At 36.6% G+C, this 13,340-nt stretch overlaps 1 protein-coding gene across 3 annotated transcripts in view; it reads right to left on the minus strand.

Moving 5' to 3' along the window:
• LOC127881652 (adiponectin receptor protein 1-like) overlaps nt 1-13,340 on the minus strand; it is a 503,063-nt gene that overhangs the window by 469,918 nt on the left and 19,805 nt on the right. For 2 of the 3 annotated variants that reach the window (XR_008050179.1, XR_008050178.1), the window contains exons 5-6: nt 11,479-11,672; nt 9,233-9,884 (exon numbers count right to left, since the gene is read on the minus strand). Coding sequence is in view for 1 of the 3 variants with exons in the window: in XM_052429738.1 (XP_052285698.1) it covers nt 9,774-9,884; nt 11,479-11,672 (305 nt within the window). In the remaining 2 variants the exon portion in view is untranslated. Of the gene's footprint in view, nt 1-8,316; nt 9,885-11,478; nt 11,673-13,340 lie in introns of those variants that run through there. The other variant, XM_052429738.1, reaches the window with a different exon arrangement.

Consider the following 13,340-nt stretch of genomic DNA (forward strand, 5'->3'; position numbering starts at 1 on the left):
GCCTTTTGGTTTGAATAAAGGACATGATTTTGGTCTATTGGAATAAAGGACATGATTTTGGTGCGATAGAGATAAAAACAAAGTAACAAAGTCAAATCTCAGGAAAAAACATTTATTAACACTCTAGATGCCTCATTTATGACCTTATGTAAGCCGTAATCATATAATTAGGTTCTTAGTATCTTTTGCTTAATCATAGATTATTATTTATGGGGAAAATTAAGTGCTTAGATTATTGAATATCCCATTCAATGTTTTCAACATGTCTGCAGAGATTAGTGTATTGTTTAATTAGTAATTGGGCAATACAAACATGTTTTCTATTTATGTGTTCTGTCTATCCATTAGTTATAACTTAACATATTCTATCTTACTATCAATCATGGAAAATTTTATCGAGTTCATATCTGCAGCATTGCCCTTGTCCATCCTCCTGATCAGCCAATCATTCACCATACATACATCCTAATAGTGTGGAGGTCTGTGTTGTGCATCAGTCCTTATCTTGTCAGAACTGCAAATTTATATTTGATCTGGCAATGTGTCTGCCCCTAGCCCCATATTTATTAACACTACCACTTAGATACGTATATTGACACTTTTGTAGTCCCTTAGAAAGTAAAATTTATTTTAATACCTTTCTTACTAAATTCAAGTTGTAACGGCTTCATTTCCAACCCTTATATACTGATGAGCAGCAAACAGCATAAAACCTGAACAGACTGCGAGTTACTTGCAGGCTGTTCTGGTTTGATGCTAGTAGCAAAAACCATTTTCACTTTGCATCTTATGGGGGGCAAGGGCTTAAGCAATTTTCAACAAATGATCATCCTGTGGAAGCGGTGTGATATGACACGACCTTAGCTTCAAGGTCACATTAAGATGTCAAAGGTCTAAAATGGGTATAATATAATATTTTTTATAGATTTATTGTTTTTAATGAATTCAGTGTTTTTTGGCTTGATAAGTCTCTTTTTAATGCATCCAAATCTAAAATGAATTACCAGTTACCAATTTTAAAATACTGATATTTCCTTGTAAAAGACAGAAAAGCATACAATAAATAACCGATAGAAACAAATAGTTGCCCATTTGCCCAAGGTGTGTAGATAAAGGCCTGGGCAAGTCTTTTTCAAAAGTTGGTAGTCCACAAGGACAATCAGTCTTTTAGAAAAGCTTTAAATATTTTCCTCACAGTTTATTAGTTTATTTTAAAACAGAATGAAGATTCAGGTTCATGAAATGGCTTTATGTATTTTATGATTCTTTTTTTTAAATTTTTACTATGAGATACTTATGATGTTGTAACTTGGTTCTGAGCTCCTTATTATTTGAGTGGGCAACCGAAGTACTCAAGATAGTTACCCATCTGGGCGAGCTCCTACAAAAAGTTAGTTTTCATTAACGGTATTGATCATGAGTTGAAAATATTTTAATTAATCATTAAAATAATGCTTACCTACCCACTCAAGTTGTGCGTTCTTTAATGCGACCTGAAGCAAACTTTCATTATTTCTTCCTTAAATACCTTGTTGTAAATAATCTTAACATATATCAACCAGACATACACATTCACTGAACTGTATTCTGTGGAAGAATGTTAATCTGATCAGAATCAGTTTCTTAGCATTTTGTGCTCCGAAAACACATATAAAACAAATGATGTACAAAACTAATGTTCAATGATCGTTTTATTGCCTTTTTACGATCTTGTTTTCCCCCAATTCAGCAGGTTGCCTGCATTTACAAGAAAATTGGAGAAAAGTGAACAAATAGTACTTATCATAAGTTTTCATCTTTGTTGGCAGTCTGATTAACTTCCCTGGACAAGGTGTTTGGGCAATTTTATGTTCATCAGGTGTTTGAGCTATTGTGTGTGTATTGAGCAATTCAGAACGTAGTTTTGTGTTTTTTGCAGATGTTCATTATTGCTTGTAGGAGGGACGCTGGAAAATGTCGGTTAGCTAATGGAAACCAGTCATCAGTATGAAGCAACCTGTTGAGGGGGCCAGTATTTGTGAAAGTAAGGCATTTATTTATATGAACTTGTTTTATTCAACTTCTACTATATTTGGCAGAATTGATTGAAGGAAAAAAGTTTAAAGATATTAAATGTGCAAAAGTTCCCTAATATAAAATGAACATGTAATTGCATTATTTCAATGAACATTTGGTGATTTTTATGCTCCCGGATCGAAAGATCGGGGTATATTGTTCTGGCCTGTCTGTCTGTCTGTCATTCATTGTATGTATGTGTGGGTGTGTGTGTGTGTGTGTCAAAACTTTAACCTTGGTTAAAGTTTGATAACTTTTGCAATATTGAAGATAGCAACTTCATATTAGGCACGCATGTGTATCTCACGGAGCTGCACATTTTGAGTGGTGAAAAGTCAAGGTCGTCCGTCAAGGTCAAAAGTCAAATTTATGGCTTCAAAGCGGCGCAATAGGGGGCGTTGTGTTTCTGACAAACACATTTCTTGTTTTAATTTATTCAACAGTGGTCATGGAAGACACTTCTATCTATGCAGTATGACAATTAACTCTTTCAGTGCTGGAACCGAACTTTGAAGGCCTTTGCAAACAGTTTGGATCCAGATGAGACGCCACAGAACGTGGCATCTCAACAGGATCCATACTGTTTGCTATTCCGATAGTATTCTTTTAAAAAAATCAAAGAAAATGCTAATTTTAGAAATTCAGCAGACAACATTTTAACAGACGACAAATTTCGCAGCATGCAAAGGGTTAATAGTCAAATCAATATAAATGAGTACGTTGCATTTGTTTGTCTGAACAGTTAATTTTACCCTCACAAGAAGTTTGTTTGGGTCTAAAATGGAGAAAGTTTCTTAATCTGTCAGTCAGTCCCCATCAAATGTTGTAAGTTTATGGAGCAAACTTATGACACCATTTCTTAAGCGATTAAATTTAAACCAAAATGTGTCATTACCGTAAAGTGTAGATCAGTGCAATACATGTTTCATCCTCAGTGATTCACATATTCTTTAGTTATTTGCCATTTGCATATTTAGCAAAGCGGTTTATTGATATTAGTCATGTTTAATACAAAGCTATAGTTCATTTGCCAGTAAATTAAAAACACTGCCACAAATAATTGTCAAGTGGAGATTGCATGTCGTAGGTACAGTCAAAACACGATGGCTTGAACTTGCTTGGTTCGAATTTCGGGTTGGCTTGAACTCTCCTCGAAGCACCAATTTTTTATTGCTACATATTCCTATAAATTTCTGTCGGATGTCTAATATTCGCGAGAGTCGAATTATTGGATTGCTTGAACTGTTTTCACAGTCCCTGTCACAATCTTCATACGTTCTTTTGTTCGTTCAGCTCTTAACTTGCTTCAGGTCGCATACAACTGTTAAGTGATTAGGAGCGATTGATTTAAGGCACACATGTCATCCTTAATTGATTTGTGTAAAAGATGAAGAAGACGCCACACCAAACCCACCACCCAATATGTCTGCAAAGTCCGCCATGGGAGCTATACATGTGATCCAGAAATATCGGGAGGAGTGCGAAAGTCAGCCATGGGAGCGATACATGTGATCCAGAAATATTGGGAGGAGTGCGAAGGTCAGCCATGGGAGCGATACATGTGATCCAGAAATAGCGGGAGGAGTGCGAAGGTCAGCCATGGGAGCGATACATGTGATCCAGAAATATCGGGAGGAGTGCGAAGGTCAGCCATGGGAGCGATACATGTGATTCAGAAATATTGGGAGGAGTGCGAAGGTCAGCCATGGGAGCGATACATGTGATCCAGAAATATCGGGAGGAGTGCGAAGGTCAGCCATGGGAGCGATACATGTGATCCAGAAATATCGGGAGGAGTGCGAAGGTCAGCCATGGGAGCGATACATGTGATCCAGAAATATTGGGAGGAGTGCGAAGGTCAGCCATGGGAGCGATACATGTGATCCAGAAATATCGGGAGGAGTGCGAAGGTCAGCCATGGGAGCGATTCATGTGATCCAGAAATATCGGGAGGAGTGCGAAGGTCAGCCATGGGAGCGATTCATGTGATCCAGAAATATCGGGAGGAGTGCTAAGGTCAGCCATGGGAGCGATTCATGTGATCCAGAAATATCGGGAGGAGTGCGAAGGTCAGCCATGGGAGCAATACATGTGATCCAGAAATATCGAGAGGAGTGCGAAGGTCAGCCATGGGAGCGATACATGTGATCCAGAAATATCGGCAGGAGTGCGAAGGTCAGCCATGGGAGCGATACATGTGATCCAGAAATATCGGGAGGAGTGCGAAGGTCAGCCATGGGAGCGATACATGTGATCCAGAAATATCGGGAGGAGTGCGAAGGTCAGCCATGGCAGCGATACATGTGATCCAGAAATATCGGGAGGAGTGCGAAGGTCAGCCATGGGAGTGATACATGTGATCCAGAATATCGAGAGGAGTGCGAAGGTCAGCCATGGGAGCGATACATGTGATCCAGAAATATCGAGGGGAGTGCGAAGGTCAGCCATGGGAGCGATACATGTGATCCAGAAATATCGGGAGGAGTGCGAAGGTCAGCCATGGGAGCGATACATGTGATCCAGAAATATTGGGAGGAGTGCGAAGGTCAGCCATGGGAGCGATACATGTGATCCAGAAATATCGGGAGGAGTGCGAAGGTCAGCCATTGGAGCGATACATGTGATCCAGAAATATCGGGAGGAGTGCGAAGGTCAGCCATGGGAGCGATACATGTGATCCAGAAATATCGGGACGAGTGCTAAGGTCAGCCATGGGAGCGATACATGTGATCCAGAAATATCGGGAGGAGTGCGAAGGTCAGCCATGGGAGCGATACATGTGATCCAGAAATATCGGGAGGAGTGCGAAGGTCAGCCATGGGAGCGATACATGTGATCCAGAAATATCGGGAGGAGTGCGAAGGTCAGCCATGGGAGCGATACATGTGATCCAGAAATATCGGGAGGAGTGCGAAGGTCAGCCATGGGAGCGATACATGTGATCCAGAAATATCGGGAGGAGTGCGAAGGTCAGCCATGGCAGCGATACATGTGATCCAGAAATATCGGGAGGAGTGCTAAGACTTACATGTTCAATGTCAACGTGATGAAATAAAAAAAACTTCATATATGGCGACAACTCATTAACACAACACAGACTTTCATGATATCTTTCTTTATAAAATAAGCAAATACATGTAGTGCTGTTTAACATTTAAGCAATGTGTATACAGTGTTTATGCATGTTTTGTTTCTTAGTGCCGTTTCTTACATGTACCCGTAAATGTGCTATGTAAAAGAGTGCAGACACATTATACATTTTTTATATGATATTTGGTTGATTGTATTTGTAACTGTTTCAAAGTATTTATTGATAAAACTAGTAATTATATATTCTTATTAATTCAAAAGTAGAAAGTAGTACAGAGTTAAGGCAGTATGAATACTCTAACTGGAGATGCAAATATATTGCAAAATCAAAATCGGCTGGTTTGAATTCCTGATGCCTCAAACTTTTGTTGTCGGTCCCCGCGAGTTTGAGCCATCAGGTTTTGACTGTTGTTCTATTTTCATGGCTAAATGGTCAACGTATCACAGATCAAATAAAGCCATAATATATCTCATTAGGTCTATTCGTCTTCATTTTTGCATGAAATTTGACATGATTTGGATAAAAATGTTGGTCATATTGTATTGACTTATTGCTATTTCAAAGGTTTTGGTTTTGTGATTTAAGTTAAAATATGGGTTTAAGACAGCTTGTGTTGATCTAATCTTCCTTTTATTCTCTATGCAAATTTTCATTCTGCTGTAATTTACTTTGTTTCCTTGGGTACTTATCTTCGGCCTGTGATCACAGAAAAGAATTAACTAAAAAATTTATGAAACTCTAAGGCAGGAAATATCTTTTCTTATGTGGCAACTACCTAAAGAACATGCTCTAATGTTACATTGTTAATTTTATATACAATACAAAACAATTTTTAAATTCACACTGGTTTTCACTTCTCTGGAATTTCTCTGAAATGTCTCATTTTAAGCTCACCTGAAAGATGGTGAGCTTTTGTGATTGCCTTTTGTCAGTTGTTCGTTGTGGATTGTCTGTCGTGGGTTGTCAACATTACCTTGTTAACACTCTAGAGGCTATATTTATTTTCCAATCTTTATGATACTTTGTCAGAACATTTTTCACTCTGAAAACTTGGCCGAGTTTGAAACTTGGTCACATGAGCTAAATAAAAGGTCACGAGGACACATTTAAAAAAAGCTTAAAATAAAATTTAACAAGCTGTGTGTTTGTCCCCAACTGCTCCGCTTTGATTTATTTTTTAAAAATTATCATTTGGCAGGTACAGATAGTTATCTCCCTTTAAAGCTTATTACTTCCCTTGGATTTGTTTTTTTACCCTTGACCTTGAAGGATGACCTTGACCTTTCACCACTCAAAATGTGCAGCTCCATGAGATACGCATGCATGCCAAATTTGAAGTTGCTATCTTCAATATAGCAAAAGTTATGGCAAAATGTTAAAGTTGGAGCAAACACACAAACAAACAAACCAACAGACAGGGAAAAAACAATATGTCCCCCACTATAGTGGTGGGGGACATTAAAAAGATAAAGGTTGCCCAGTGGATATGTTGTCCTCCTAGGGACTGGGAGGTCATGGATTTGATCCCCAGAGTGGAAGCCTGCTTAAGATCTCCCCCATTGTCACCAAGTACTGATTCTAGTCCCAGGAAACAGACTCGGAGCCTTTCAAATAAGCCTAAGGCTTTTGATGCAATCAAGTTAAAATAAATAGGTTTAAACTAAAGTAAAAGCTTGTTAACACTCTAGAATTCACATGTATGGTCGAATCTTCATGAAATTTGATAAGAAGGTTTTGTCTAATGATATCTTGCCGGAGTTCAAAAGTGGGGCAGTTTTTCTTATATGACTATAGTAAAACCTTGTTAACTCTCTTGGAGTCACAGTTTTTGTTTTGTCCAATCTTCATAAATCTTGGTCTGAACATTTGTTTCCATGGTATCTTTGCCAAGTTTGAAATTGGTTCTGGTCTGTTAAAAAACATTTGGGCAGTGGTCCTCATATGGCTATAGTGATACCATGTCGCAGCCAAGTTCAGAAATAACAAGAGATGTGTTTGTCAGAAACACAATGCCCCCTACTGCGCCGCATTGAAATAAAATTTCTATTTATCATTTGGCAGGTATAGAAATCATCTCCCTTTAAAGGTAATTACTTGCCTTGAATTTTGTCAAATCCAGCCGGGGGTGGGGGATGGGGAGGGGATCACAGTCAATTATGACCATGTCAGACATCACTGACAACCAAGGCCTATGGTTTAAAAGAGATCATAGCCAGAGTTAATCATGTATCTATGGACATAAGTCCACAGGTATGTAATGAACATCAAAGACATTATAATTATATCATTTAAAAAAAACTTTGACAAATCAATCATTTGAGTTATAAATAATCAAAATAATAAATCTGTACAGTAACTGTGAAAAGAACTTAAATTCTTGGTAAGGAAATATATAATATGAGATTTATAATTATATAAATTACTTCCCTTGAAAATAATTGTCTGTAACAAATGTCTATTTTTAGTAGCAAATAATAAACCACTACCGTGACTGTAGATTCACCACTCAAAATGTGCAGCTCCATGAGATACACATGCATGCAAAATATATTAAGTGGCCATGTTCAATATTGAATAATTTTCTCCCTTTTTAAAGCTTATTACTTCCCTTAAAACTGTATTTTTTACCGTAAACCGTAAAGGATGACCTTGACCTTTTACCACATTGTGTTTGTCAGAAACACAATGCCACCTACAGCGCCGCTTTGATTTATTTAACAAAAATATATACATAGGCAGGTCAGATAACTATGTCCATTTAAAGCTTATTACTTCCCTTGACGATGTTTTTTCGACCCTAGACCTTGAAGGATGATGTTCACCTTAAAATTTTACCACTCAAAATGTGCAACTCCATGAGATATGCATGCCAAATATCAAGGTGCTATCTTCAATATTTAAAAAGTTATGGCATTTAACCTTTTTTTTGGACGAACGGACAGACACACTGGCTGACGGACAGTTCAACTGCTATATGCCATCCTACCGGGGGCATAAAAATGTGCCTAGATGTTAATGATTTATGTTTCACAAAGTACTGTTTTTTAACTCCACCATCTCATATTAGTTTAATTTTTATTGGGTTTCAGGTGAGCGCCTTGGGGCCAAATGCCCTCTTGTTCATGATTTTGTACAATATACATTTTTTATAAATGAACAAAAAAGAGAAATAGTTTTGTTGAATGTGTTTAAATTAAACAAATCATTTATTGAAAATCAAAATAAAATGGAAACATGACAAAATAAATTATGCAACAACAAGTTTGAATTCAACAAACAAATGTAAACAGCAAGATATGCAAAGATATATTATGTTATGTCCACTGGCCTGTTATAACATAATGAAATAGAGTTTGTTCAGCTTTGTTTTATCATTTAAATAATAATTTTAAGACAAGGGTTGTTTGTAAAACATGCATGCCCCCCATATGGGCTCTCCGTTGTAGTGAGAGCCATTGTGTGAATATGTTTTTTGTCACTGTGACCTTGACCTTTGACCTAGTGACCTGAAAATCAATAGGGGTCATCTGCCAGTCATGATCAATGTACCTATGAAGTTTCATGCTCCTAGCCATAAGCATTCTTGAGTTATCATCCGGACACCATTTTACTATTTCGGGTCACCGTGACCTTGACCTTTGACCTTGTGACCTCAAAATCAATAGGGGTCATCTGCGAGTCATGATCAATCTACCTATCAAGTTTCATGATCTTTGGCATGTGCGTTCTTGAGTTATCATCCGAAAACCATTTTACTATTTCGGGTCACCGTGACCTTGACCTTTGACCTAGTGACCTCAAAATCAATAGGGGTCATCTGCGAGTCATGATCAATCTACCAATGAAGTTTCATGATCCTAGGCGTATGCATTCTTGAGTTATCATCCGGAAACCATTTTACTATTTCGGGTCACCGTGACATTGACCTTTGACCTAGTGACCTCAAAATCAATAGGGGTCATCTTCGAGTCATGATCAATCTACCCATGAAGTTTCATGATCCTAGGCGTATGTGTTCTTGAGTTATCATTCAAAAACCATTTTACTATTTCGGGTCACCGTGACCTTGACCTTTGACCTAGTGACCTCAAAATCAAAAGGGGTCATCTGCGAGTCATGATCAATGTACCTATGAAGTTTCATGATCTTAGGCCCAAGCGTTGCTCAAGCGTTCTTGAGTTATCGTCTGACAACCACCTGGTGGACGGACAGACCGACCGACCGACAGACAGACCGACATGAGCAAAGCAATATACCCCCTCTTCTTCGAAGGGGGGCATAAAAAATCCCTGATGAAGAATTATAATTAAGAACCAGAATTTTTTTTTAATTAAAAATTAAAAAGTATTTTTATTAACTTTGTGTTATTGTCTAATACAACCGCATTGCATAACAAGAATATGTGTAATGATGGTTATATAAACACAGTAGTAATCTGGCATAATGTTTACAATGTTTAAAACTATCACAAATTTTATTGAATTCCTGTGAAAAGGAAACCACAGGTTAGGATTCTAGTTGCACACAACCCCAGTTATCCTTGCATGGGATATTATATGCACACAATGTTTCAAACTATTACTAATGTTAATGATTTCCTGTGAAAAGGAAACCGCAGTTCAGCATTCTAGTCACACACAACCCCAGTTATCCTTGCATGGGAAATGATCTGAATGCCTCGGAAATGCACCAGCGCTGCAGTATTCACACAGATATGGAAGATTTGATGGCTCTGACACTGTAAGTAAATATATTTTACAAAGACTTACAGTAAATGGTTGTTAAGTACATTATTGTTTCGTATTTGACTTTTATGTTTTACAAGCATGAGTCTGAAGATATATTAACATCACATTGCAAAGTATTGCTTTACTGCTTTTCACTGCTTTTCGAGTATTTGTCAGAAAGTTTGATTTTCAAAACTGGTGATTTTTTTGCTTGATATTTTGCAGTACTGTACCTTTTGGATTGGGAAAAAAAGCATGATAAACCATGACATTTGGAAAAATGAAACACTATTTTAAATATTATTATAAATACCGTAATTACTCTATGTTTTCGGACACTTAAAAATAATTAATTTTTTCGTGTCCGAAAAACTTAGATACAAAAAATATTCACAAAATACAGCTGTCCGAAAACTTGAAAATTGAAGTGTCCAAAATAGCGTGAATAGTATCAATGACTACGAGCACGCTCTTGTAAAATACCATGCCGTATAGTATAAATTACAGTTATATATGTTTGCTACTGCATTTCAAATAATTTTAAATGCTTAATTTATTTCACAGAAAGTTACTGCAAGGTTGTACTATTGACCAACGAGTTCAACGATAAGCATGTGATGTACCGATACTCGCTAGTATCGTTTCCGATAGTTGTTGTCTAACACCTTCCATTGTTCATTCATGCAATAGGGTGTATCACACTTTGAAGCGTTAAGTATTTGCCACAGTTATTTTACTGAGAAGGGGAAGTACCATTGCGGTGGAAAATTGACCTGTTAATTGGCACTACCCCTGGTAATTGTCATAACGCTTATGCTATCGTGCGAAACCATTGTTTAATACCGGTTTACAAGGTTATTTACCCAATAACGCAAATGTAATGGTCCGTTGCCCTCAGGCATGCACCTGCTATGTTTTATGATGTTAATCTGGTTGTAAAACCCCATGATCGAAGTGTCATTAGATATCAAAAACAGGACCGAAATTTAGTGAAATAGCGCTGTAAAATATACTGTCCGAAAGCTTAGAGACATTAATTATGCACGAAAACTCTAGTGTCCGAAAATTAAGAGTCACAAAAAATAATTATTTTTGCTAAAAAAAGGGGTGTCCGAAAACTTAGGGAGTCCGAAAAGATACTTACGGTAACATTATTCCAATTGATTTTAGGTGCATGTTAAACGGCTTTTTAAAATTGATATAAAAATGGCTACTTAATTATATTTCTGTAAATTAAACTCAATTAATTTGAAAAGTTTGTCATTTTTGTTGGGAGGTTTTGGTCAGATATTTTGGGGAAAATGTTAGAGGCTGTAATTTTGGGCAAAATAAAGCACTGCAGTTGCTCATTATTTGAACACCCTGGAAATAATAACAAGCTGTATTGTTCCATGGCAAGAATTTTACTCATCTGAATGTTTTATACTTAAATTTAAACATTTGTTTAAACAAATATTTGTTTTAACAAAATACAGTATTATTATAGGGCCACCTGATGCCAGTCAATGAAGATCAATGTAACCCAGACCTTCAAAAGGGCGTATATTGTGACAAATAGGAAACAGTTTTGTTGCGTATAATCAATTTAATAACAATAAGCCTTACCCAAATGTCAAATTTTCCAGGCCAAATGCTCTCCGGTATCCTGAAGGCGTACATTAATGCTCCGCCTATGTAGAGAACTGCCATGGTGACCAAGTGCAGGAACCCGAACTCGAATACAGCGCAGGCCAGTCCCTCTATGACTACAAAGTGGACAGCAGGAATTACTCCTGTCAAGCCAAGGGCAATAAACAGACCTGAAATACAGTTCATAGAGTAAATTTATACTCACTTTATGCTATCAAAAAAATAAACAAAAGTACAAATATTAAATTACCCAATAAACAATGCAAAAACTAAGTTCCAATTCTGACATCATATGTTTTGAGTTTAAAGCTCCGCTATTCATTGCATAGTACGAGCTGTACTATTAAATCATTCGTCTGCCTTGGCATAATGCTTTGGTTAAAGTTTCCTTGCAAAACTCCACATAAATGTTCCTTGAGTAACTCTCTACAAAACTCTTAAACATAATTTTGGGTTTTTGAGATAAATAGTTTTTAAACTAATTTCCCATAATTTTTAGCTCCACTTATCACATAATGTAATACTAATTATCAATAGACCCCCGCGTCCGCATAGTGCTCTAGTTTAGGAATATTTTGCTGTTTCCAACAGTATTTCAGTAATATCATGTCTGTCAGTTTAATGACACGCTGGCTTTTGCTTTGTGCACTGTAAAAAGTATTTCATGAAAAGTCCATTGAAGGGACCTTTTCACAGATTTCTGCATGTATTGAAGTTTGTCATTAAATGCTTTATATTGTTAAATGGTAACATTGGATCTCCAGTAAAAAAACAATAATAAAATGAAAGAAAGAAAAAAAATAACCCTCAACTGGGCTCGAACCACTGATCCCTGGAATAAAAGTCTAATGCTTAGACCACTCTGCCATCTGTGCTCATACGATGAGTTATGTATTTCATACTTTATATAAGCAATCCTCGTAGTGACACAAAATATAACGACAACAACAGAACTCCAAATTATTCAATCTTCCATTTTAAATCGTCAAAAGATGCTTATAATGAATATTTTAGAGCATGGTAAATGTTCAGTATTACTGTTTCCTCACAATTATCATAACTACAACAAATATTTGCGACTCTGAAACCATTTTTTTTAATTTTGTCAATTTACCAAAACGTGAAAAGGTCCCTTTTACAAGTAATGTGCCAAGCCCAGGATTGAACCAGCTATCATTGCGTTTGTAATTCAGTGCTCTTAACTAAGCAAACCGGCCAGGATTTTGCAAAACAAAATATGTAATTGGATGGTTAAGAGATTTTAACAAAATCTCATCTATGCAAAAGGTATATTCAATACTTAAGAAGTAAGCAATTATGTTTTATTTACCTGTGATATAAGTAGGCTTGTTGTGAGTTTTTGGAAAACATATATGCAATTGGTAGTGGTTATCTAAAGAATAAGGCTGTAATAAGCTAAATGAGATGTTACTTGACTGCCAGTTTGTGACTGAAATAATTAAACACGACATACAATGCATGCACATATCAAGCTTACATTTTTTGCCTGCTACATCAAGCTTAACCTTCTTGTATATAACATCAAGCTTAAACTTAACATCAAGCTAACTTCTTGTAATTAACATCAAGCTTAAACTACTTGTATATAACATCAAGCTTAAACTTCTTGTATATAACATTAGGCTCAAACTACTTGTATATAACGTCAAGCTTAAACTACTTGTATATAACATCAAGCTTAAACTTCTTGTATATAACATCAGGCTCAAACTACTTTTATATAACATCAAGCTTAAACTTCTTGTATATAACATCAAGCTTAAACTTCTTGTTTATAACATCAAGCTTAAACTTCTTGTAATTAACATCAAGCTTAC

Source organism: Dreissena polymorpha, chromosome 5 (genome assembly GCF_020536995.1).
Source record: "Dreissena polymorpha isolate Duluth1 chromosome 5, UMN_Dpol_1.0, whole genome shotgun sequence".
In the NCBI taxonomy this organism is placed as follows: domain Eukaryota; kingdom Metazoa; phylum Mollusca; class Bivalvia; order Myida; family Dreissenidae; genus Dreissena; species Dreissena polymorpha.